General features: G+C 41.2%; 1 protein-coding gene across 1 annotated transcript in view; it reads right to left on the minus strand.

Moving 5' to 3' along the window:
• CRYBG3 (crystallin beta-gamma domain containing 3) overlaps positions 1–26,664 on the minus strand; it is an 80,591-nt gene that overhangs the window by 1,863 nt on the left and 52,064 nt on the right. The window contains exons 10-21 of the mRNA XM_053969838.1: positions 25,831–25,866; positions 24,986–25,119; positions 23,144–23,270; positions 19,216–19,358; positions 17,537–17,663; positions 16,514–16,546; positions 12,771–12,880; positions 12,112–12,238; positions 5,491–5,630; positions 2,158–2,281; positions 743–901; positions 306–465 (exon numbers count right to left, since the gene is read on the minus strand). Of these exons, the coding sequence (XP_053825813.1) occupies positions 306–465; positions 743–901; positions 2,158–2,281; positions 5,491–5,630; positions 12,112–12,238; positions 12,771–12,880; positions 16,514–16,546; positions 17,537–17,663; positions 19,216–19,358; positions 23,144–23,270; positions 24,986–25,119; positions 25,831–25,866 (1,420 nt within the window). The remainder of the gene's footprint in view (positions 1–305; positions 466–742; positions 902–2,157; positions 2,282–5,490; positions 5,631–12,111; positions 12,239–12,770; positions 12,881–16,513; positions 16,547–17,536; positions 17,664–19,215; positions 19,359–23,143; positions 23,271–24,985; positions 25,120–25,830; positions 25,867–26,664) is intronic.

The raw sequence follows: 26,664 nt of genomic DNA on the forward strand, positions 1-26,664 counted from the left end.
GTGGTTGATTTTCCTTCACCACTTTGTCTTCTGTAACTTGCACTCCTTGCCATCTGCACTATTTAACTCCCCAAAGCACAACAGTTCATCTGATCAAAATAAACCTCTGGAATCAAAAGGGAAAGGTTCCTCCCTGCCCTGCTGTTTCTTGTCCCACTGTCAAGCAACTGGACAGGAAAGGCAGGATTCAGTTTCTGACCTTAAGTACAAAGGCAAAAAAAAAAAAAAAAGCTGCACTTTGGAAGTTAACCTTAATCAAAAAACACACTTAACCTGTGAGCTTGAGAGTTTTTGTTTTTAAATACCTTTAATATCAAGCACCAGTTGCTCACTGAGGTATGAACTGATGGTTCCATCCTCGTCGAGTCTCCACTTTTGCCTGTCCCTCCCATGTTCTGTCCAGAGGGCGACTTTGGCGCCAGGCACGTCTCTGCCCCCAATGACATCCAGACAGGTATTGTTGGCCTAAGAAACAGGGAGAGCAGTGAGATCCAGGCCACAGAACTCAGTTTTGTGCCTGACTTGTCTCAAGCACTGAGCATATGGCAGTAAATCCTGCTGTAGTTGGTAAAACCCTGGGAAGCAAGCGAGGAACAGACTGTTCAACACCCAACTAGCTGCTTGATCAAATGTGCTGGTCTATGCTACTTCGTTTTTTTAATGTGAAACCATGAGCTTTTTTAAAAATATTAATAACAGAGCATCAAGGGCAGCATTAATAGAAAACCACTCTGAAACTCACCTTGGACTTGAGGAGCCCCCGGCAGTAGTGCCAGAGCTGGGAGTCGCTGCGGCTGCGCGGGGCCGCGCACACCGAGGTCGCCCGGATGTCTGCCAGGCTCCCAGCCACGGTCAGGTACTTGCCCTGGGCCCTGTTCCTCACCCTCAGGTACACTGCTGGCTGCAAAGGGGTGAGAGGAGAGATTTACAACACAGAGATCAAGCCAATCGATGTGAGAGGGCCTCCCCTCCACCATCCTCCCCTCCACCTATGCTCAATTTTTGTTCTCAGTTGAGGATGTGCAGTAATTTTTTGGCTGGAAACCGACGTGCATGTGAAGCACAGTGAGTGGTTTTTCACATGCAGGTGGGCAGCTATAAACAGCAATGGTAGATAGGTCTTTTTTCAAAGAATGTAATTATGGCTATAGAACTAATTCCTGTGATCTGCAAATATGCCTAGTTCAGCACATTTCGCTCGTTCCAAGGGCAGCAAAGGGGCTGTACTCCACAAGCTTTTAATTCCTGGGACATAAAACTTACTGAGCTACATATCCAGCAACTTCAGCCCTCACTAACTGGAAAATATGGCAGAGAAATGCACCACTATTTTTGAACATACATGTTAAAACAGGGCACTGACCTGGTATCCCTGTTTATTGGTTTACTCAAAAAATAAAGAGGATTTTGCAGGGCTACTGCAGGGTTTGAGCTTTTGCTCTGTTATTCACTGATTTCAGTGCAAATAAAGAGCAGGGAGTTATAAAGGGCAGCTCTGTTGGAAGTCCAACCCCAGCACAGCTTTTTTTTCTGGGAGCTTTAAATCTCCTTTTTTTCCATATTAAAACCAACTCTGAGCTGCAGACAATAAGGCCTCTCTCTCACTAAGCATCCATAAACAAAACCTGTTTCAGTACAGTGTTTAGTTACTCTTTGTGGCTTAGAGACCTGAACCTTTGAATGAGACTGAAATTGGAATTACCTGGGGTGAGACAGAGAGGGAAAACCTGATGGGAACTGCATGAGCTTCGCCTCTTTTGGAAATCCAGGCTACAGCACAATAAAATTCGCTCTTGCTTCCATTTATGTTAATTATGAAACAAGTCAGTGTGGAATTGATTTCCTCATTATATTGTTATATGGCAAAAATGTAAAAATAGAGCATCCACAGAACATGCTAATGAGCAATTCAGAAAAACAAAACTTGGCACCAAGAAACTGGGAATTATTTCCCTTTAGGAACATAACACAGATCTCAATAACTGCCACAAGAGGCATTTTCTGCTTCAGCAATCTTCCAGTGGGTCCTTCTGGCTGTCATCATTAGGCCTGATTTAAGGAGTACAACACACCCCAATGTGCTTGGTGGTAGAACTGATACCTGTGCACAAACCCCTGTCCATAAAAACCCCTTTTCCTCACTCAGTTTTCCAGTACCTGCTTCACAGGACGAAGGGAGCCAATCACTTTCCAGCCACTGTGTTCACTCCAGTTTGAAATCTCCCTGGGCTCCAGCAGAATCTGCTTGCCTAAAAAATTGCATCCCTCGTAGGCAATCCACCTGGATACACAAAACAGAACGTGAAAGGGCATTTGTTATCCACAGCAAAACTGAACTGCAGATCAGAGCTGTGCTCTGGGAAGCCCCCAAAGCTCTCCACAGTGATGTTTCTCTCTTTCTGTGCTGCAAAACGCCATCCATTTCAGTGGGATGACTGCCTTCTGTTGAAATTCAGACCCGTTTTCTGTCTGTCTGCCTAAAATTTGCAGACTACACTTCCCATCTCCCTTCTCCCCCTCCATTTTTTCCCCACAAAAAGGAGAACCTCTGCATGAGCCCAGATGGGAATAATGCTGGTTTCAGCCAGGCCTGTGTTAGGAAACTAGGGAGCCACACTTCCAGCTTTGCCTGGTTGTGCACATTAATTATGAGAGGATCTCTTCTGATGTTCTTGTTACAGTTAAAGCTTTTTATACAATTCCACTTATCTGAAAACACACTACAGGCATTCTCTCCAAACCCCACACCCTGCTGCAGCAGATTTTCCTGTCATGAATACACCATGGACGTGGCTGAGTCCTGTAACACCCAGTTAAAGCACTGGCTCATACAGACCCCTTGTTATCTGGGCATCTGCTCAGTAAATGCTGCTCACAAAGGCAGCCTCAGGAGCACAGATCCCTTCTGTTTGTATCAATAGCACATTGCTGTGTGGACAGTGACTCCTAAATGCCTGACTCATTAACTGTGAGCACAGAGGAAGAGCTGGTTTCCCAGGTTACCTGTTGTAGAGGTCAGTTGCCAAGAACATGAGGGATGGCTGTGCTCTGAGTCAGTGAGGAAACACCCACAGCTCCACAGCACCTGGAATTGCTTTTGCCCAGTGCCCACAACTCAGAGAAACTGAGAGCCAGCCCTGCTCAGGGCTCCATGGAGGCTCAGCTGTGCCAGCTGTGAGCTGCCTGGCAATGAGGCTGGGTCTCTGTTTCTTCAAACAAAGTCCACACCTCCTGACTAACAGGTGTTCAGGGCAGCCTGAGTGCCCCTGTGTCTTCCTAATACTTTGAACACATTCCTGCCTTTTTTTCCCTTGCAATGGTTCCTGTCAAATCGCTGAGAATTCACTGTTAACACTGCTCTTGGAGCACGAAAAGTCTCACATGTAATGCAGTTTCAAAGCAGACATTTATAGGGAACGACTTACAGTGAGCACCATCTGAAGCCAGGTTGGGCTCCTGGCATTCAGTGACACAGGCAAAAGCCATCTCTGCTCCCACACAGGCTGTGCCACCTCTCCCACACCTCTGAGAACCCCAGCAACCTTTGCCAAGGCAGATTCCAGGTTTGTGCCTTACTGAGCTGGCCAGTTGGCTCAGGAAGAAGCCTTTTACATAAATCTTTGCTGTTTGCCTAAAGCTGACAGCAGGCTTTGGGACCAGGAGCCAAAAAACCCTCTAAATCTGCCTTCCTGAACTCTGAATCCCAGATAAGGCAAACAAACCCTCCAAGACATCCCACAATCACCTGACACCCTCAGCCTTTATGCTACCTGTTGCTGTGTGGGAGGGGGACAGGCTGTGGAAGTCTCTTGTGAACTGTTAAATACACTGCTAAACTTTACTTAACAGGTGTGGTGTTCTGTGGCTAACACAGCACATGGGGCAATGAAATGACACAGGTAAACCATGGAAAATCAACACTAAAAATCCACACACTAAAAATCACTTGCACCGTTCAACTCAGCTCAGACTTCTCCCTCAATGATTTTTGCTTTGCTTTTAGTGAAGCTGTGCAACACAATTTTTCACAACTCAGAACAGGTTTTTATGCTTCACTGGTTCAGGAAAAAACCCAAATTGCAAGCATGAAGTGTTTGAGACGAAACAAGGATCAGTGCAAGGATGGGCTTCCTCAAACACAAAGATGACCAGAGGGCACTAGAACTGAAAGCCAAATGCACAAGTGAATTTGCACACATGCTTAGAGCAAAAAGCATAATTTTAGCTATGGATAATTTTTCATTATGAAAGTTGTGAGAATTTTTCCTAATAAAGCCCTTTTGAAAAGGGTCCATCCCAAGACATATTTATTTTTTTGGGCAACTTAGGTTTTGCAGACTTTGATGGGAAAGCCTAAGAAAGGCAAAGGGAGGAATGCAAAGGGCCAGACCAAAGGCTGAGTGTAACCCAGCCATGGCAAGGGATGGTGCAGTGGCCATTGCTGCTGAGCTGCTGCTTTGCAAGCAGCATTTAGCAGAGTCTGAAGTGGGGGAGCCTCCACAGCTGTGTTACACCATCCTTGGCAAAATCTTTACTCTCTTTCCTAGGAAGCATCGAAAAGAGCTCAGAGGAAACCCAGCCTTTCTGCCCTGAACATCCCAGGGACAGGGAGGCACCCATCCCGGCTTGGACACCCAAAAAGGAGCAGAAAGATGCAGGAGGGGCTGGCCTGTTGCACTCACTCTCCTGTGCTTTCTTGCCCCAAAGCCATCAACCTTCCTTCAGTCAACTGCTGGGGCAAAGGAATTGAATTTCCAGACAACACACACTTCTGTATTTTCAGCAAAAGTTCAGGATGGAAGTGGCACAAATGTTGGGAATTGTTGTGAACTGGGAAAGCTCTGTGGGGAAGCTTATGTTCTCTATTCTCTCAAGAAAAATAAAGGCTTGCCCATGTGGAAATTTGGGGAAAGGTCAAACATAAACATAGGAAATGTGTGTCCCATTAGGAGAACAGCAGTTTCCAGCCACTCTCAGTTGCAGGATGAGACTCTGCAAGTTATTTGTTGCTGCTGTGGGTGTGGAGGCTGAAAACCTGGCTGCAAACAGAACACTTGGGAGCTCCTCCAAAAGGTGAAAGGGAGAGATGTGGAAGAGGTTAGAAGGTCACTTCTGCAGATGTAAAAGGTTTTCACAGAAGAATCTAGGTGTACACTCACACTCCTGGAGAAGGTTAAACTAATAACAGAAGCAAATTACTGTTCCAGCTGACAGATCCACCCTGAGCTCCTCTCAGAAGCTGCTGCTTCTCTGGCAGCCAGTCAGCACATCAAGCTTCCCTGAGCCACTGCAGTAGTTTAAATCACTGCAGTTTACAGCTGGCATTTTACAGCCTGTTAATAAAGGCACTCCGAGTTTACACGACCTGCCTTGTAAAGTCTGTGCCTCAGAACAGAGGAATGTAAACCATCCCATGAACAAGGCAATAATCATGAGACAATGTTAGCTCCTGCAGTGCAAAACTGACAGGGGTATTTCTTCCATACTTACAATCCACTTCTCACCCACACAGACTGGGTGTAAAAATGAAGGTCCTCGTTCAAAACAGAATTGGCTGGTTCACTGAAGTGCAGCTCTCTGCCCCTGCAGCATTCCAGGCTGAACAGACTGATGGAAGGCTCAGCAAAAACCTGGGGGAGGAAGAAGGAAGAAAAAAAAGCACAAAGTTTTAGTAGGAATAGTCCAACTTCAGTTGTTAGATATGATGCACACATTGGCCCACTACAATGCTTTTGGGTTAACTTATGCTCCCTCATCAAATGTAACAACAAGGGAAAACCCCAAAGCACACAGAGCTGAAACAAGTGCATTTATCAGTGGCTTTGTCATCAGTGTAGTGCCCCAGTGACACAGGCCAGGCACAGAGTCACCAAGTGATGCAGAGGCCTCTGTTTGGAAAAACTCATTTTGATCTGATTTGCATCATCAGGGCCTTGATTGCTTTTCAAAAATCCACTTTATTTACTTACTTATTGATGGAACATGCACCTAAAATAGTGAGCCAAATCAAAGTCTATTGTCCACAGACTTCAATTAGCTGTAGTTCACTGCAAACATTTTAAGGAGCTACAAATTGTAAAAGGTCAGAAAGGTCAATTAAAAAGTTCTCAATGTTTTTAACAGACATTCCTATTTTTTTTTCTGTCAATCTTGAAGGAAGAGCATAATAAGTAAATTCTATAATCTCATGTAGAATTGAAACATTTTTCACTTAATTTCCTTTTCTACAGCTGACTGCCTGTGAAAGCAAATAAAATGATCAGTTTGCATGAAAATGTGGTGCAGCTATAAGGCCAGCAGAAAAACAGAGGAAGCAGATTTAAATACACAAATTCTGTGCCCTAGTACAAGGAACACTTGTACAATGCTCCAGCATTTTTAACCTAAAACCAGAAGCAAAAGTACTTGCAGTTTACACCTGGAAAGGAAGAGGGAACAGCTCTGACTAACTCAATGAGCTGCCTCTCCAGGAAAGGCACCTTCTTTTAGGAGATGTTACCCTGAGATAGCTGGCTCAGGCAAAATCTGGGATTTCTCCTGCAGCAAAGACATGGCCTCAGGTGAAATAAATGAAACAAAATCTTGAATTAAAGTTGACACAGGCACTGAGTAATTAAGGGAAATTAATTTTCATGTTTGAAGAGGCACATATAGTGTAGGGAAGTGTCTCTGGAAAGCTCAGGGGTGTGTCAGGACATATGAATTTGCCTGACACTGACTCAGTGCAGTTGGTATGCAGCTGGTTGGTCAGAGTCTGCCTCAGAGATTGCCTTCCTCTGCCAGCCATGCAGGGACAGCCCAAGTCATGCAACACTGCAGGGACAGAGAGCTCACTGAGACATTTTGAAGAAATGCTAGGGATCATCCACTCAGAGAGATTTTTAAAGCCTACTGTACTCCCAGAATCTAATGTTACACACTAGAAAGGAATTAAAATCTGTAACATTTTTATTTTGGAACGTCAGCTCTTCCCAAGTGGCTTCTGCTGGATGGGGTGGATCAGATTTACAGTGGGTGGCTAAAGGCTCACTTTGAAAGCCAGACCAGCAGGCCTAGTGCAGGCAGCTACTCCTGAGGTTGCTTTGCTCAGCCAGGCAGAATCATCACACTCTGCAAGAGCCCTGGCACTGCCTTTCACCTGAGTGGACACCAGAAGTCATGTCCAGAACAGGCCCAACAATTTTCCCAAGTGCATTGCTAACCATGAGAAACACCATTTGGCATCTGTGGTGCTGGACACTACTACCCAATCCTAAATATTGATCCTGTTGTTGCAACACTGAGGCTGTTAAGAGACAGGGCTGCTGTACCAGATGGACAAGTCACCTGACCCAGCACATCCATTTATGCACCAGGAACCAGAGCAGCAAACTGCTGGAGTCAATTAAAATGATTCCAGCTCTGCTGTGGTTGTGACTGTTTGGACTGAGAGCTCTGAGAACTCCCTGTCCAGCTGCTCAGAGTCCCTGACACACACACCACTGATGGCCCTGATCCCTCTGTCCCAGGGAGACTTCAGCAGAGATGCAGTCCAGAAAGAAACCAGGCTGCTGTGCCAAGCCCTGAGCTCTCCTGTTCCACAGCCATATATAGAGCAATGCACTGATTCCTCACCTTCTGTATTCTCTTCTAGGCCAACAGCTGGCAGCAGTGACTGTGGCCTGGCTTTTTTCTCTGACTTTGTTTTCACAGCTCCATGGAAACTAGGAACAGTGAAAAACAAGGTTTGGGGCTATGCAGTTAGGCTGGGAGGCATCTTGTTCCCAGCCTCTCTTGCAGAATGCTGAGGAGCATTTTCACCTGAAAGGTGTGCCAAAGACATCTATATTTACCCATTCCCATGTCTAGGTCAGCATTACTTTAGCTTCTTTTCACAGTTATTTCAAGGAAAATACTTGAAATGCCATGCTTTGGGAAAAGCTGGCCAATTTTGAGAATAACAAAGCACTACAGGATTTCTGAATATGAAATTTCTTAACAGTTTTTATGTGTGAAGGAACTGATTGCCTTTGCTTAAACCAGCACCAATAACATTTTAAGAGGTTTTGCTAATCCTGTTTTTTTCATGCAACAATCCAGAGAGAAACTTGAAGGGATTTATTATATTCAAGAGGCCAGTGATTAAGGAAAGCTATATTTATATAGCATTTCAAGATATGAGCAGCCTTGTGAACTGTTAAATACACTGCTAAACTTTACTTAACAGGTGTGGTGTTCTGTGGCTAACACAGCACATGGGGCAATGAAATGACACAGGTAAACCATGGAAAATCAACACTAAAAATCAACACACTAAAAATCACTTGCACAGTTCAACTCAGCTCAGACTTCTCCCTCAATGATTTTTGCTTTGCTTTTAGTGAAGCTGTGCAACACAATTTTTCACAACTCAGAACAGGTTTTTATGCTTCACTGGTTCAGGAAAAAAACCCACAATGCAAGCATGAAGTGTTTGAGATGAAACAAGGATCAGTGCAAGGATGGGCTTCCTCAAACACAAAGAAGATGACCAGAGGGCACTAGAACTGAAAGCCAAGTGCACAGGTGAATTTGCACACATGCTTAGAGCAAAAAGCATAATTTTAGCTATGGATAATTTTTCATTATGAAAGTTGTGAGAATTTTTCCTAATAAAGCCTTTTTGAAAAGGGCCCATCCCAAAACATTTTTTTTTTTTGGGCAACTTAGGTTTTGCAGACTTTGATGGGAAAGCCTAAGAAAGGCAAAGGGAGGAATGCAAAGGGCCAGACCAAAGGCTGAGTGTAACCCAGCCCTGGCAAGGGATGGTGCAGTGGCCATTGCTGCTGAGCTGCTGCTTTGCAAGCAGCATTTAACAGAGTCTGAAGTGGGGGAGCCTCCACAGCTGTGTTACACCATCCTTGGCAAAATCTTTGCTCTCCAGGCTTGGCCAGCTCATCACTTACAACTGCCTTTGCTGGAGCTGCTCCTGCCTGGCCCTGGGAAACTGCAGGTAGTTTTTGTATCTGATTTCCTTATTTGCCTCACAGGAATGCTGGGGAGATTAGTTAACACCTGTATTTAACCTAGAGAAGATAATATAGAAATACAAGGATTATCACGATTGATCAGAGCAAGAATAAAGAATGCCTCAGAAGAAAAGAGAAAAAAAACCCAATCAAATAAAAAAAAGCATTGCACAACCTACAACCTGGATCTCACTGAAACTAGGAGACTGGTTTAAATTACAGGTTGAAGGTAACACTTTAGAAGGAAAGCTAATTGCTCATTTCCAAGAATCCTGGGTATTCTTGTCCATGTAAATCACACCAAATATGACAGGGAGTTTGTCAAAACAACACACCTGAGAAAAGGCAGCACCAGAGTTGAACTCCCCACTGGAAGATTATCTGTCACAAAGATTAACCTCCTCAAGCAGCAAACACTGGACAAGTGCCCCAGTAAGAAACCGTGGCCCTATAAATGGCCCAGCTGAACAAGGGCCCACATTTCCTTTCCATGAATCCACGGCAGAGCAAAAGGCAAATCCTCGCTGATGCAGGCACAGAAACCTGCACCTCTGCAGCAACTCTGAACCTGTGCTAGGCTTTCACCTGTCTGCAGGAGGGCTGTTAACAACAATACAACAGCACATTTCATCAACCAGCCTTTCTGGAAGAGTGCTTTGGGATTTTTAGATGAAAGGAGACGATGAGAGGCAAATGGCATCAGTGTCAATTGTTCCTGCTTTGTACCCTCCTGTTACTCCACAGCTTTTCCTAAATGTTCTGAGAATTATGGAACAGTCCAACCTGTATTTGAGCAAAATGGAACAGCAGGAAAAAAAGCAGAGCTAGGGCCTCCTAAAGATTTAGTTTGAGTATTACACACTTTGGAGAATAAGGTGTGATGGGAGAGAGGAAACTTCATCAGGAACAGAGGAAATTGGTTGCAAAGATGTGCTGAATTCCTCCATGATGCCAGTGCAAAATATATGGGGAAATAACGAAAGTGGAAGCATATTAATTTAATTTTCTTGCGAAATGGAAGAGGGTGTGTGTGCAGAGGGTGTGGGAACAGCATGCCATACTTAAAAACCATACTTAAATGCTGACAACTTCACCTTTCACCAGAGAACACATAAAACATCCCTTCAAGGGCTAAGAACTAGAATAAAAATTAGCCAACCTAAAATACTGTCGCTACAGTGAAATCATCTAACTATCACTAGTGTGAGCCTATTTTCTTATCCAAATAATTTTGTGTTGCTCTGAAAGTTTTGGGTCTTTTTTTTTATATTTTAGTTGGATCAAGACAGCGATTTAGAACAAAAGTTTTCATTTTGTTATGTAATTAAGCTCTCAGACAAACAAATTACATTTCTGGGAGTTTTCAAACTAAAAATCAAAAGTTTACTTTTTTAAATAGAAAAAACTATCTTTTTTTTTTTTTCATTTAGTGCAGTTGTTATATCTGTTTGGAAAGAGTTTGTTTTCACCAAAGCTGCATTTTCTATAGAACAAATGCAATGTTCCCAACGTGGGACTCCACAGTTCCACTTGAAGCAATTACATCTCACTGAAAGGAGAGCAGGAGACAATGCACAGGCAGGGCTTGGTGTCAGGGTTAAAAGTTCTCCTTCTCACAAGTAAGCTACTAGGGGACACACCTTAGCTCTGAAATGAGGCTGGTATTCAAAGCTGAATAATGGAAGGGGTTCCCAACACCACAAATGAATTCAATACAGCTACACAACAATTCCACTTGGGAACAGGCTTGCTCCTCTCTGGAATGAGCTAACAGAAATATGCTGTAATAGAAGGGGCTCTGTTCCAAGAACTGTGGACAATGCTCAGAATTAACTGTGGCTGCTCCTGGCTGTGACCTGCTGCGTGCTCTGGGTCACATCTGTGCCACACCAGGGTCCCCAGCACTGCCCTGGGGGCTCTGAGGGCAAACAGGTAGAGATCAGTGGTATTTTATGCTGTTTAGTGCTTTGAATTTGTGAAATCCAAGGGCTACTATTGGCAAGAGAAGAACCAAACTAAGAGGTGCAAAAGCAGAGGAAGATGTGTGCGAGCTCCCCACGCACAGCCTGCCAAAAACACTTCTTCCAGGGCCTGGCCCTTGGGAACCAAAGGCTGCCAGCAGTCTCCTACCATGCCAAACTTCATATTTCCTTCCCTGTGAGATTACAGGCAGCGGGATTTGGATGAGGCCTACTATTATTTGATGTCAAAACTTCCCTTGGATTTGGCACAGCAGATTCCAAAAGCCTGACTTGAAAAGGAGAACTTTAATCTCAAACCCAGGCTCTCAGCAGGTGGGAAGTCACTGCATTTGTATAGTCTAGTGAAAAGTCCAGCTCTCAAATTTGAGTTGTACATCCTTCCCACCACGCCCTTGGGTTTGGTGTTTGCATTTGCTTGGGGTTTGGGGTCTTTTTTTTGGGCTTTTTTTAATTTGGTTGGTTGGGTTTTTTTGCTTTTCTTTTTAAAAACTGTTCACAAATAGTAAAAAGGACTTCATTATGTGAAAAAGCTGAACTGAGTAATCCCAGAAGTCTAGCTCCATAGGAGCTGCATTGAAGGACACATGCCACATAGGCTGAGTTTGTGTCCTGTGATCTGGGAAGGAGCAAGAGTTCTGGAGAAGCTGGTGGCCAGTGCTAGAGAGGAGGGGGCAGAGAAGCCACTTGCTTCTCTTTTACCAACAGTGTTACAGCTCATCTTTGATCCTCCTGCATAAAGGCACACCAAGATGTGGAAGACAGGCAGAAACATCACACCAAGACTGCATATTTTTATGTCCTCTGTGCAGGATTGCAATGGGATGTATAAAAGGTTGTATCTCTCTTGTTCTGGAGGGCAAAATGCATTCCTGTCCAACCCCCTGGCCATGGAGGATCTCGTGTCTCACTTGTAAAGAAGAGAACAACTTGAAACCCAGAACACCCAAGAGCAGCTAGAAGTGACCTCGTGCAAGTGTGCATGCAGTCTGACCTGTTCCCAACCCAAAAAATCCCGTGAGCCAAGAAAACAAACCTCACTCTTTTCCCTAACTGGGAGTTTGTTTAGGGCAAGTATTCACTTCAGACATCTGACAGGGAAAAGAGATCCGAAATGTTTTTTTTTTCCCCCAATAAGGTCTTACATATTGAATAGGCTTGAGGGATTTGATTGTAGCAGTTGGGCAGCCACAGGAACTGAGGTCAACATAGAGGCCTTCTTCCAGCACACAGTGATTGTCAGTGGTTTCCCCTTTGTAACACAGCAGCCAACTGCAAGAATAATGGAACAAAAAAGATAAGCTGCTCTAGCTGCTTATTTACAGTGTGTTTTTTTCAAGATTAATACTTGCTAAGGACAAAAGGAATAAAAAATTCTCTTTGTTCTTGTCACGCTTTAAGTAAGGCGACTTGAAAGGCTATGCAGCAAAGCAACCAAAGCAGCAAAATCAAATTGTGTGGTACAGAAACCTCAGTTCCAGAGTCAAATGACGTTAAGTGGAATTCAGACACTTTCACTGTACCAAAGTTCTCAAAATCTGGAATAAATTCTAACTGGAGTTCAAAAAAAGAGTCATGGTAACTGTGCAAACCTTCCCCAGGGAGAGCAAAATCCACAGTACCCAAACCAAGGACATGATGAGAGCTACTGAGATGCCTTGCAGGACAAAGGGTCTAAGACATGATGGAAGTTGATGGGCATGTGTTATGTGCTTTCTGCTGTCTGAAATTTTGTAACATCAAAAAAAAAAAAAAAAAAATCATACCACTGAAAATGATGGCATGTAAAACAACAGACACTTACCATCCCCGGAGAACCTTAAAAGAACATGGTATGAATGATGTAAAATCAGAAACTTCTGCTGTGAAATCTACACATGCTCCTTGGAAATGTGTATTACTGAAAGCTTTGAGCTATAAGAACAAAACAAAACAAAAACAATGACTAGAAGGAAAATGAATGCATTATCATTAATGTAAACAGAGAAAGCTGTTACTCTCAGAGAAGTATCCATTCACAAAGATACAATTAATTGAATGAATTGTCATTCAAAGAATCTTTTACATTTTCTACAGTTGCTTTATTTTTAGACACGTATCAAGTATTTTGTCATCTCTGAGCTGGCACAGGAGGCTTCCCAGTGATGCTAAGACAGGCAGATTTATCAAGTATAAGTTCAACTGCAGCAGGAGGGGGTCCAGGCAAAAATGAGAAGAGTAGGACTCAAGGTTGTTACCATCCACCCAAAGTCCCCCTGAACTGCAGCTTAACTCTCACTGCAGCTCAGCAATCCAGTGCTCAAAGCAGGATGGGGAAATGCTGGTCAAAAGATACAGAGCTGCTATTGACAAAGTGCCCTGAAATCTTCTGTGATCACAGTGGTTGCAGGTGGCTTTTCATTTCAGAACTAGCAGGATTTCTGAGGGAAATCAGAAATGTACCACTGGGGACCTCTGAAAGCCTGAAAGACAGGCTGGAAAAGAATGAAAAAATCTAAATGTATCAAAAGAACAGCTCAGATTCTGTAATGGAAGAAAAACACGATGGCTGTTGCAAGAGCTACTTCCCCCTTCATGCCCCAAATTGGCCAAGCTTCCTGCCAAAGAAAAGAAATCAAGTGTTTTTGCCAGCACAGAGTGAGAAGGCCAAACACAAGTGTCAGTAAATGATTTTATGGAAAAGTTCAGTCTATGTCTTTAAAAGAAATGAATGTTTCCTGTTAGAAAGAACAAGAAAGGCTTAAGCTGGCCTTGCAGGCTATGGGCGCTAATTGGAGAGCAGGGATCAGCTACAATAAAAAGAATAAAGTGTAACTGACTTTTTTGTAAATACAACTGCACTGCTATGTCACAAAGCACCTATTTAAGCTGTAATTACACTGTATTTTCTACCCACTCATCTCCAAGCTCTTTACAAAAGGGAATATATATACATATACACTGCCTCTCTTTCACAGGCCACGTGCTATGCAAGGCTTTCAAAAGAGATTCACAAACTCATTTTAACACAGAATTTATCTGGTAATGAATGAGGGTCTTAATTTGACAGAATCTGGGGTGGAGCAGTGGTTCCTCAGTGCAAACACTGCAATTAGTCTCCAACTGCAGCCACCTCCACTTTGTCAGGGTCTGACATTAATGTGTGAGGTTTCGCTTCCCAAAAATCCAAAGGACAGAATATTAAAGTACAAACGCAGGGTTGCACAGCAATTATCTCTGTTTTCTACATCATCTCTACAAGTCACCTGCTGTTGAAAGAGGCTTTGTTCTTGCTGGGCAAAGCTTTATTTTAATAAATGAAATGAATGGCTTTGCAGGGTTGGTTTCTCTTTGCAGAGATTTCTCACACACTGTGTACTTGGTTTATTAGGAAGCTTGGCAGTCAGAAAAGGTCAGGGGAGTTTTGAGAGATTTAAGAAAATTTTGCTGTTTTTCAATTTCTGATAAGAACACAAATAAAAAAAAGACACACTCTTATAGACAGAGCAAACAGCTCCCTTAGTTCAGACATATGCTTATTAAAGGTGGGAGGATGTATGATCATTTAAAATAACCAGTATATGACTTACTCAAGGGTCAGGATGTTTAAGGATTTGTCAGCTCATGTGCACCATGCTTAAGAAGTTCCAAACTAGGAGACTGGTTTTCATGTAGAAAACTTTTATTCTGAACGTGAAAATCTTGATATTTATCTAAAGGCCTGTCTTTTACTTACCCTAAGTGAATAAATGTTTTCCCATTAAAAATTACTCAAAATATTTCCACTCCTATAAGAGCTGTAGCGATATGAAATATGTTATTTCCTCCCTAGCCTCACGGCATAATCCTATGAAAACCAGGATTGTGGTAAGTCAGGATAATAATTTTTTCACAAATGGTGTTAAGACTGCTATTAAAGACCACATGAGGCAAAATACAATCCAGTACATGTCAATATTTAAAGGTGTCTGTGCATATACACACATAGGTTTTTTCATGTTTCTGGAAATAAAAAAGCCTGTAAAGCACAACTTATTGAAACTTCAAAGGTTTGAACTGGTCTTAAAGGTCTGCAACACAGGAATAATACACTCAAAGAATAGATTTTGGGAGATCCTGAAAAGAATATAAGAATTTGAGATGAAAATAAAATTATCTTCAACAGTTTAGACCCCACCAGTTTTATCTGAGTCAGTTATTTTATCTGGTGTCATTTACCAAGGCACGCTGGTGAACATACTTGCAAGTCTTTGGATTTGGCTGCAAAGTGCCATGTGAACAGGCTGGGCAGGAAGTCAGTGTTTAAGTTTAAAATAATACACCAATTATGTCTTCAGACAGGAAACATTTCCTGTAGTCCTGGGTTAATCATAAAATGGTAGAATTGGAGAAAAAAAGAGGGTGTGGTCCACCTGCTAAGTAACACAATGCACAACATTTCCCATCCAAGCAAGAAAGAGAGAAATTGTGTCCAGATGACAAAATACTTAAGTGTGCTGAAATAGACCCACAGAGCTCTAAAATATCTTTTGTCTGGAAATAAGTCACGTTTCTCAAAATAAACTTTCCCAAATTTGCTTAATTAAAAGCATGCCAGAGAGAGCAATAAAATCACTCAGATCATCACCCATGCCAGAAGGACAGAAAAAGATCAATCTAACAACTCATGCTGGACAAGGGAAGAGCCTTGCTGAGACAGAACACTGCAGGGAACACAGAGCACACATGGTGATGAACACAGAGCAGGTTTGTGTTTCAGAAAGATAACTCAAAGGTCCATTAATGGAATATAACCTTGTAAGGTAAGGACCAGAGTGTAAGACCCTAAACTAACTAATTTTTGAGACTCAGAGTGACTTATAGGGACTGCTTTCTCTTAATAAGTTATCACCAAGTTAGACAGAACTTTTAGGGAAACTAGAAGATTGTATCATAGATTTATCACAGATTTATCATGATCAGGATGTGTCCAGTTAAGCTCTGATGTTACTGTAACCAAATGGGAACCTTAAGGAGCTGCTCTACCTGCATGGAAGACTTTGGAAAGCAGAACTACCAGCATCCAAGACTAAAAAAGCCAACTTCCAGGTGTTGATGCATTTGCAGGTTTGAATGTGCAGTTCTGTTTTCTGCAGTTTATATTTTCATCTTCACCTCACAAATAAACACAGGAGTGACAAACTGGATGCCATGGAAAAAAATGGAAAGAGAATCTGCCATACAGAGAAGGATGAATGGATGGGATGGTGAGATTCCAGAAACAAGAGGGAAAGAACAGGAAAATCAATAGCTATAGAGATCCAAAGTCACTCAAAACCTACAGGGACTGCTTGCATTTTTTGGGATAGAAATCTAAAGGGTATGATACAGAATAAAGCAAAGAGAAGAACACTTAGCAGACTTTACTTTTATCCACATACCAGTTTCCTGCATCACTGATCTGCTGTAGCAAGGTGACAATATTGAAGTATCACCTGAAATTACTGAGATATCATCTGAAGCAAGGCATTCAACATTAATTGTTAAGTGCAGTTTAGCACTAGAGACTGTTATGTAATGCCAACTTACCAAATGTGGAGGCTCATTTGTCCCAAGGGGCTCCTGCAACAATAAATACATATACACACATTAGAAAACCCCAACATTAATTACAATTAACTCCCTAGGAGACATGCCAAGTTGCCTGAAATTTGTAAAGTATGAACTCAGGAGCAGAGGAAAAAAAACTTCCCAGGCTCTTGGCACAATTCTCTTCCCCAATTTCTGCCATGAGCTGCCTGTAAGCTCACAATTACCTGCCTGATTGTTCAATGCCTTTCACACAGAGAACTTGCATCAGCATTAATTAGTTCCCATAATGTGCGTTAGAGTCCATGTAAATGTCTCTGCATTTACTTTTGAGGCTGCTTCTTGAAAAAAAACAGAACTGAAACCAACAGAAGACACCTCTCTCAACATGTGCTCTTCAAAATAAGGTTAAGTATTCCTTTTGCATGCTTCTAATTTATTACTTATTAATAATTTATTACTTATTATCATTTAATACTTATAGCTGTAGATTGTCTTTGTTTTGCATTAGGGTTTTGACAATGCTGGCACTAATCTGCTTGGGTGAGTTGGCACTACCTTGGATTGAATAATGGATTAAAAATATTTCCTCTCTTTATTCACTGTATCTAGTACAAATATTTTAGCATAAAAGTAAGGGAAAAAATCCAACAGAATTCTATTACGTAACAACACAGTCCAGATAAATTCTCAGGTATTTAAAAATACATTATCAATTACTATGTTTTAAGGCAAATTAATCTTTCCAGGCCAGGCTATTTTCTCCATGTATGCAGTCTTCCAAAGAGAAATTCTTCTTATGAAGTTTCCCTGACAATTTTCTCAAAAGACAAGAAAGATCTGTCCATTTAGGTGTTCATCCCGAACAGACTCATTATGCCTTTCATAAGGGTCTTTAAATTATTTCCAAGCAAACAAACAGGTTGTTATAATGTGGGCTCTCCTGTTTAATTATTATGGTAAACTCTGAACTCCAAAGGTCTCATTTCCTTTAAGGTTTTCCCTTAAATTCTGGTAACTCACCAGCTTAACAGGTCGAATTGACATGATGGTTTTACTAGATCCTCCCCAGTCCAAGAAGCATTTGTATTTTCCTTTCTCCAATACATATTGCTCTCCACAGAAATACTTCTGCTGGTATGCCACCCACCTGGAGAAGGACACAAAAATTAAACTGAAAAATCACATTTTTCTGAGTAGTTTGATAACAATAACAGCAAGTCAAGCACAATAGAATGTCCACTGGCAGACAGTGCAACATGAAACCTCGTGAGAGGCACAAAACTGTCACACACTTGATTTTCTGCTTTTCTCTACTTCGACAAACACGAGATTTTGGGTGTCTGCCTTCCCAGGAAATGCATTGTGAGATGATGCCCTGCTCAGAAATTCAGAGAAAAGACATTTAACTGATAACTTTTTGAATCTCTCTTAACTGAATATTTGCCCATTTGGCATCCCCCAGACAGGGCTTTCTTACAGCTTTTCCAGTTGGATTTAAGAAAAATGGTGCAAGAAGAAAGAGAAGTAACTGAGGAAGGCTTGATGAGATTAGCTGGTGGTTCAAGCTTCTCCCACCCTGCTTTCTCTCCTGCAATTTAAGAAGAAAGAAACCTCCAACTAGAGGGTCCTTCTATCCCTGCACAGTAGCAGAAGCAGATGGGGGCTGGTTCAAAAGACACCTCTAAATCACCCACTTTTGGTGGTGCATTCCTCTCTTACTCACCCAGCACTGAGACTGCTGTATTAGGGATATAACAGGGCATGTCCTCACCCATTTCACTTCCGTCACCCATTGATGACTCTGCTATTAATTTATCCAGTGCTTTTTTTTAACCTCCTGGTGCTCTCTGCTACCACAGCCCCTTCAGCAGCAAGTTCCAGAAACTCACTGACTCTGGTGTAGGAAAATCTTTTTTCCTTCTCACATCAAAATCTGCTTTAAAGCAATCTCCAGTTCCGTAAAGCATTTCCCCAACTGCTGTCATGCAAGATTCTGTGAATTGCATTCATCTTGTCTTACCACCTTCAGGATTTTGCAGCTCTCATTTGTATCCCTCCTCTCCAAACTGAGTCTCAGCCTTTCATTCTTGCACCTAATCCTCATGAGACACTAATCACCAATCCCTACATAAGTAGTTCAGGCCCCTCACTTCACAGTTCCTGATCCCCATCATCATTAGGGTAGTTATGACAATATTAATACTGCATTTTAAAAATTACTGCTAAATGTCTGAAACCCACATGATTCCACAGTGCTCTTTGCCCTTAATGTCTTTTATGTTTTAATTTTTATAGTTCTATAAAAGTTTTTTAATTTTCAGTGTCATCAGTCTAAATTTATTACACAGCACATCTCATCCTTTCTGGACAGGCTTTACCTGTCTCAGAAATTATACCAGTTCTTAATATATCTAAAATATCTTTTCAGTCTTACTGCCATGGAACTATGTGACTCCTTTGAGGTGACATCACAAACTTTTTCTATGAACAAGAACGCTCAGATCGAAATCAAGGTGTAGGCGTGAGAGCTACAGAAAACTAAAATGACTATTTCCCTTCCACTCCCCAAGGAAATTTAAAGAAACGCTTTTTTCCTCCAAATATTTACCACGTGTACCATGTGGAATATAGTCTGTCAAGTGATGCACCCAAATGTGCACAGAAATGTTGAAGAGTTCCATGCATTTGAGTGGACTTACACTCCACTTTTCACAAGAATCGAGCTCGTCTCAGGGCCAAATCCAGCCTGCTCCAAATCAGGGATTTCTTCATTGATGATGTCAAATGCTTTCCCATCTTCATCATCAGACTGGAAAAGTGCCACTGAAGACTCTATGAAATCCTAAGAGGTAGCACAGGAGTTAGAAGACTGTCACAGCTCAATGACTCTTCACAACATAAAACATTTTGGGAAAGAGTTGTAGCCAGAAAGACAGCATTTTATAGAGCTTGAAGGGGCTTGGCTCCCTGGTGTGGATCTTTATGGGCTATTTTGGCATTGAAGTTCTGGAATAACTGGAAGCCTGGCAATCTGATATGGCTTTCATGGGTTTGCACTGAAGAGAGGAATAGCCTGTTGCCCCTGAGCACCATCCTTTCCTCTTTGAGGATGTCTCAGAGTGCAAAGATGCCTGTGTGGGAAGGAGAAGGGTTAAGAAGGAAAGAGTTTAGCTCTGATCTTCCAAAAGCCTCACAAATACTACTGCAAGCATGACCACGACTATAATTTTTTACTAAACTTCTCCTTCTTCATCCCTTTCCAGCAACATGGCAGTAATTATGGAAAGGAAAAGCCTGGGCAAGATCACCTTTCCAGCACAAGGGGTTTGTACTTTTTGGATACATCCACTATAGCTATAAATAAATCCTGCTCAACACTGTCACATTCTCTCTTACATAGCTGTGTGACACTGCTTTGTGCTTTCAGCCAGCTTAGTTTCTTGGCCAGATTACTTGCACAGCTTCAGATTATTTGAATTTGGGTTTCAAATCTTCAGCTTTTTAACCACTTAGCAATTTTAAGGCACACAGTTCAGCTGCTGCTTGGGAAAACAGAAAACAACTATGCGTTTACTTTACTCCTTTAACTTCTAACAGAAAGCAGGAACTCAATTTCAGTATTTCTCAATCATTCAGCAGTTATAAATTGAAGTTATAAATTGAAACTAAGTAAGTCTTGCAAACAAGAAACAATTGCTGTCAAGCAAATAATGTGGTTGACAGAGGCTCACAAACATATGAGGACTCCATCATGGGTATTATTACACTAAACACTGAGAAAACAGAGATTTATAACTATCAGAAAACACCTAGATATGAAGGCCAAAGCAAGCATGCAGTCAGATTAATTTGGCCAGGTGAACCTGATCAAACAAGCTCTCTGGAGGACACGATGTCTTTCTACAGGACACAATCACAATGAATAATGAAAACCAATTTTAGAACTTGATGTGGCTCAATTTCTCTGCACTGTTTACACGACAGTAAGAGGTGATGGAACAAATTCTCTAGTAAAACTGGTTCTCTTACTGTGTTGACCACTTCCTTCCTTCATTTATTTAAACTGTTAAACTGCTGCAACTATTTCAGGTATCCACTAGAAATTAAAGTGCCAGGTCTGGAGAAATCATCATGAACAACTGCAGCTTCAGACTATTTTTTAGTGAAAAAAAAAAAAAAAAAAAAAAAAAAGGACAACCAAACCAGTGCAGTATTAGTGCAAATGAAAACCAGCTACTCTTAACAGTTCTAAAGCAAGAGAGTACCCAGAAAGTCATTTAGATCAAATCAACACATAATTTCCTTAACTAAGTATAAAATACTGAAATATATCCACAGTTGTAAAAACATCTTTCAAATTCAGCCATCATTCTTTTCTGCCTGAACTTGTACTACAACTTCTCTTACAACAAGCAACAGGAAAAATACCTTTTAAGAAAAGACTTTCAGACCAAGGCAGATCATTCTAGACTTTGAAAACATTAGTGGGGAAGCTCTGAAGGAAACATACTCAGAAACTTTGCTCTTTCACTGAGCCATGGGCAAAACCCAGCTTGAAATGCATTTGACACTGCAGAACAGAAGCAAATGCCACTGCCCCCCAGAGCAGCTCAGAGTCCAGACTGCTGCCTGCCCCCAGGAATGAGCTCTGCATTTGACTCAGGTGTGTTCAGTACAGATGCTGACAGGGAGCTGGCAGCAGCTGGAAAAAACAATCCCACAAGACCTTTTTATCTCTGCTTCCCAAACACCCCCTGAACGCCCCATGTGCCCTTGTGACTGTTTCCTGCAGGAATAGTCAAGCCAGCCAAAAGCTGAGAGTCCTTGCAGCGTGCCCACATGTGTGCACCTCTTCACCAGTGCCTGGGGAGAGGGGATGTGCAACAATATCCCTGTGGATTCTGAGACCATGGCAACCTTTACCTTCCCCTGACAGAATTCCTGAGCTCAGGGAGAAGAACCAGGACATTTGCTGGGCAGTGAGGGGCCTCAAGCACACAGAGTTTGGATTTTTGCCCGGGTCCCCTTGAAACGGAACGTTTGGTACTGAAATATTTTTAAAATCCTGACCTTAAGTATGGTATACAAAGTCACAAAGGGAGCATATGGCCAGCCTGGGCACTGCCCTGTGCGCTGCACATTGCCCAGAGGGAGGCAATCTGCTGGTCAAGCCAAACAACACAATGCCAGGGCCATTACTCATTCCATTGGCAAGCAGCTGGTTATGCAACAAATTGAGGGGAATTATTCCTTTTCACGTCTATTATCAATAGGTAAATCTTTATACATATTGATAAGCCAAGTGGAATTATATATGTTGATATTTAACTGTGAATGATGCATGTTTTTAAAACATTAATGACTTGAGCCTTCTGACTCTTTTAGGTGCAAGTTAAATTAAATACATGACATGGAAGATCATTCTTGCTACCCACATGCATGATTTTAACTTGTATTTATGTCCTTTGACAAGAGAAAAATCTAAAAAGATCAATTTAAAAAGATCAATTTAAGTTGCTCAAGTATCTTATATACAGATTCTTCTTATATGAAGAATCTGAAGAAATTTCCTACCCATTTTTTTCTCAGCAGATTAAAAAGTTATTTAGTGCAGGATATTTTTCTTGAGTTCAATTAATTCTCCTATCTTTATTTTGATAGATTCTGATTATAAATACAGCTTTTGCTAGGTGCCTATCATGAAAAACAAACCTGCAAATTGTGAATTTAAGTATAGCCTTCTGGGGCTCACATTAACTTTTTATTAAAAAAAAAGAAAAGACTGTTGAGAGAGTGAGTTTGCTTTAAATCCCCATCTTCAATTTCCACAAAATTCCTCGCTCAGGAATATCACATCTCCTCAGATGAGGAGATGAGTAATCTGAGTTTACAAAACTGGGTAATATGAGTGAACAATCTTAGTCTCAGAAGAATTTACTCTTTGCAGCTCTATTTAATGCTCACAGAGTTGCCATTATAATAAAAAAATCCTTCAAACACTTACACAAACAAACAAAAAACCCAAACCAAAACAGGAAATTATAAAGAAGTTCTAACCCCATGTTTCTCCATTGCTAAAATGTCTAACTTTCCTTCCAATAGTGGACTCTTACAAATAGTTTTTGTTATTCTTTCACCCTTGACTCCACTAAACACATTTTAGTAGCAGGGATTTTTTTTACCATGATTATTTTTGCTGCCAAAATTTTCTGGCAGAAAAATCACAGAGAGAGGGTAATGCTGTTTTAAGGCCTGCAACAGCTGCTGCATTGAAAAGCTATTTTTGTTTTAATCAAGAACTACTCTGTACACTCAGGCACGTTATGCTTTTAAGAAAATTCCATTTGAGAGATTCAAATAGCTTGAGGTGCAGGACTGAGGTACTTGGAAAATCTGGCAGGTAGACAAGGAATTCTGCATGATAAAATTTTTGCATAAACTTCACAAAGACTGTGTAGAACCTGCTTCTTTCTTAGTGCAGTCTATATTTCAGGAAAATAATGAGGATGAGCACAGGCAAAAGATGGAATGCCCCAACCCAAGGCAGCTGTACCATTACAAAGAATCAGCTTGCTCTTTATGGACAGGGCTGTGCATAATTTGTGAGAAATCCATGTGAGTACTTACAGCCTGAAGGAAGCGGAAGGAGAGCAGGGCACTGTCACTTCCCCCCCAGGAGCATCTGTCCTCATAATCTCCCTCCTCCAGCAAGAACTGATGGCCTTTGTAACGTTCCTTATCATAGGCAACCCATCTGTGGCATCAACAAAAAAAGAGAAGTCAGTAAAGGCAAAACAACTGCATGCATGATTTTCTCTAACAAATAAAGGGAGAAGAGAACCCCCCAAAAGCACTAAAATGAGTATCACAAACCCAGCCAATGAACAAAGCAATGCTTGTTTGGAATCACAACAGGCACCCATGAAGTGTTCTTTGTGGATCAAGATCCTGCCATGTGATTCTTTGTCCAACAACAGTTGATTTATGGAATGCTTCTCCATGTACCTCCTCTCAGCCAGCCACATTCCCAACAGCAATATTTGGTACCACAGAGCCCAGGATGCAGCTAGATGCCAAAACTTTCAGTTATAAAAAAACAAGCAGTGGATCTCTTCAGTGTGCTAATAAATGATGAGACCATATCCTTGCTGGAGATGGTGACAAAATTAACAGATTTCAGCAGAACAAGATTTTCCCTGCCTTTTTTTTTTTCTTTTTGCTTTAAAATAAAAATGTATACATACAAACAGACAAGCAAATTGAAGATATAAACCATATTGTATATGGAATATATTTTAGCAGTAAACAAATATCAATTTTCAAAGTATTTTGAATAAATAGATAAGGCTCAGTTAAAAGAAGGTGTTTCCATATCAACTTCAAATCTCTAATGGATGTCAATTTTAAAAAGTTCTTCCCCCTCCTTTTTTCTTGTAAGCGTTTCTTTCATTAAAACTCCCTTGTAAATATTAGAACTGCTGTACAAATTCTGTTGGCAGTGAAATTTGGCAGGCAGGGATAGCTTTACTTTTAGTACCATTTGGTTTACATTAATTCAGCTGTTTAGGTTACCACAGCACTAAAAATAAAAGCTGCCACAACAGACAGAACCATGATTTTTAATAATCTGAGGCTTCCCAGATAGCAAACACACAATGCACTTATGAAGAGATTATCTGAGTATTAACAATTAAGTTTGTTTTGAATTTAGTGCTCATAAAATTCTGACAACAGCCTGAAAGGATGTATGTTATTCCATCTTTATGCTGAAGTGGAAAATCCCTTAGGAAACAAAAGCAAGATTTTCTGAAAACTGTTTTATTACTGAAGTCTTTGGCAGAAGCAACCACCCTGCGTGCTCTCAGACAATCCTGTCCTGTTGGGAGAGGGTGAAAGAACAACGTGAGGGGTTGGTGGCTGGTGCTGAGTTTACCTCAGAGCATCCACACACAGGTGTGACACAATCCTGTGTGTGTGTGTGTGACACAGGGAGGGGCAGGGCAACACAGAATCTATCCAGTGCCTCAATTAATGAAGATAGCAGCACATTCCCAATGCCAGATAAAATGCAACAACTGGCACAGGAAAACCATCAAGATAATAAAACAGTTTGTAGGTTTCAGAGGTATTAAAATGTCAAACTGAAGACTGACCACACCTACCCGAGGTCATTTCAGCAAATTAAGTAGAGACTATCAGAAGTATAATCAATACAAATTAAAACTCTGTGTGAACAAAGTGGCCTAATTTATTGGCATCCACATGGCAAATACTGACTTCACACCTTTCACACATTTAGCTTGGTAGGCTGATAATTGAAGAGCTGACAATAAAAGAAATATACACTCCCTTCTTCTCAAAACATTTCACCTGTGGAAGACTCCAATCATCCCTTAGTTAGCACTTCTAAGCATTTAGTTATGCTTCCCTGTTTTAAAATAAATAAATATAAAAGTGAAATATACTCACACTCCACCAATTACACGTAGTGATCCAATTCCCTGAAACTCCTCTTCACTACCAAACAGTGCTGGGACAGAAGTGATGTTTTCTGAAAACTCTTTGGACCATCCTCTAAAGTGGGTTTTCTCATATATTATTATCTAGAAAACATGATGTTGAGCTTAATCCTTCAAAAGTAGACAAGAAGCCTCTCCCTGTACTTTGCTAAAGTTATTTCTATGACTGCAATTAACAGCCCCTTCAAGTTCCCTGTCTGGTGAATAACACAGATCAGCTATTACCAATATTTGTATCTGTTGCAGCATTTATTATTTATTATATTATTTATTAAGTCATGCAAGTATTTGTATAATTAAAAGCTACCTAAAGCATTAGCGTTTTTGTGGAAAAAGGAGGAAAAAGGAGCAATAGCTCTGGATCAGCTTTCAGCTCCTCAGATCACAGAAGGATCATGGTCTCACTCACAGCTCTTGTACTGGAACAGGGGCTAGGATGGAAGGGTTCTATTCCTGTCCTCTTCCTCCCTTCCCTCTCCTTTTCTTTTTAAATTTGGTATGTTAAATGGGAAAATCTCCCCCAATCCATTTATCATTACAGTGATTAATATGTCAAGTCAGAAAAACTAATTTTATAGAAAATTCACACTTTCCTAATATGTGAAAGACAAACTACTGGTACTTTTACACCTCATCAAACACTAAGTGATCTTGACTGCATTAGGAATTTTTCTGCAGCAGCAAGCATTGAACAGTTATCAAAGATCACACACCAAAAAAAAGGAAAGCAGCTTCCATAAAGATTTCATATTCTCAATGTGCTTATATTTTACTCTCAGTGCCCTCTGTGCTTACCTTGACATTCATTGGCATTTGCACCTTTAGTCCACCCTAAAAACAGATGAGGGGGAAAATAGTTATTTATATTAAACTTGAAGCCCCCCTCTGACATGTGTTTTACAGTACTATGAGAGCATGAAGTCTTTGCAATTTTATTCACCACTTTCAGTGCTGGCTATAGATTTCAAAAGGCCAGGCACACTATAAACCTGACCTACAAACAAATCAGTGCACTGACAAACCTTTAAGACTGCAAGCAATTTAGAAGTATTTCTTCATAGTCTAGAATTCTAAAGTAAATACTTACTGCATATTTTTAAACTAATTGATAGTGAACAGTATTTTAAATTAATTTTTAAAGCTTTATTGTATGCATTTCAAATTTCTAAAGCACAAATGGTGCAACTCTAGAAGAGAGAGAAAACAGCAGGAGAGAGACAGAAAATAGAGTCTGACATATTCATGTTTATGGTCAAAGAGCAAATACAACAAATGCATCTTCTCTGGAAATGTGAGTGAATGATGCTCTGTGAGGGAATAAGAGACACTGACCTCACTTGAGTGACTAAAGAGACAGCTATTAGGTCTTACTCCTTTATGGCTTTTCAACTGTCTTTCTGTAGGCCTGCTGTGTACACAGCAAAATTTGTGTTGTACCCCTTCCCATCTCTCTCACATGCAGACCCAAGTGCTGCCTGTCAACACAAAAAAACAGCTGCACCTCCCCAGATTTGTCTGCAGAGAAATACTACTGGCTAATAAAGTCTTTACCTGGCCTTCCATCCCCAGTAGACCCTAGCTGAAAAAAAAAGAAGGCACACAACTTATTAGGGAATTGTGAAGTCCTCA

Source organism: Vidua macroura, chromosome 2 (assembly GCF_024509145.1).
Source record: "Vidua macroura isolate BioBank_ID:100142 chromosome 2, ASM2450914v1, whole genome shotgun sequence".
In the NCBI taxonomy this organism is placed as follows: Eukaryota; Metazoa; Chordata; class Aves; order Passeriformes; family Viduidae; genus Vidua; species Vidua macroura.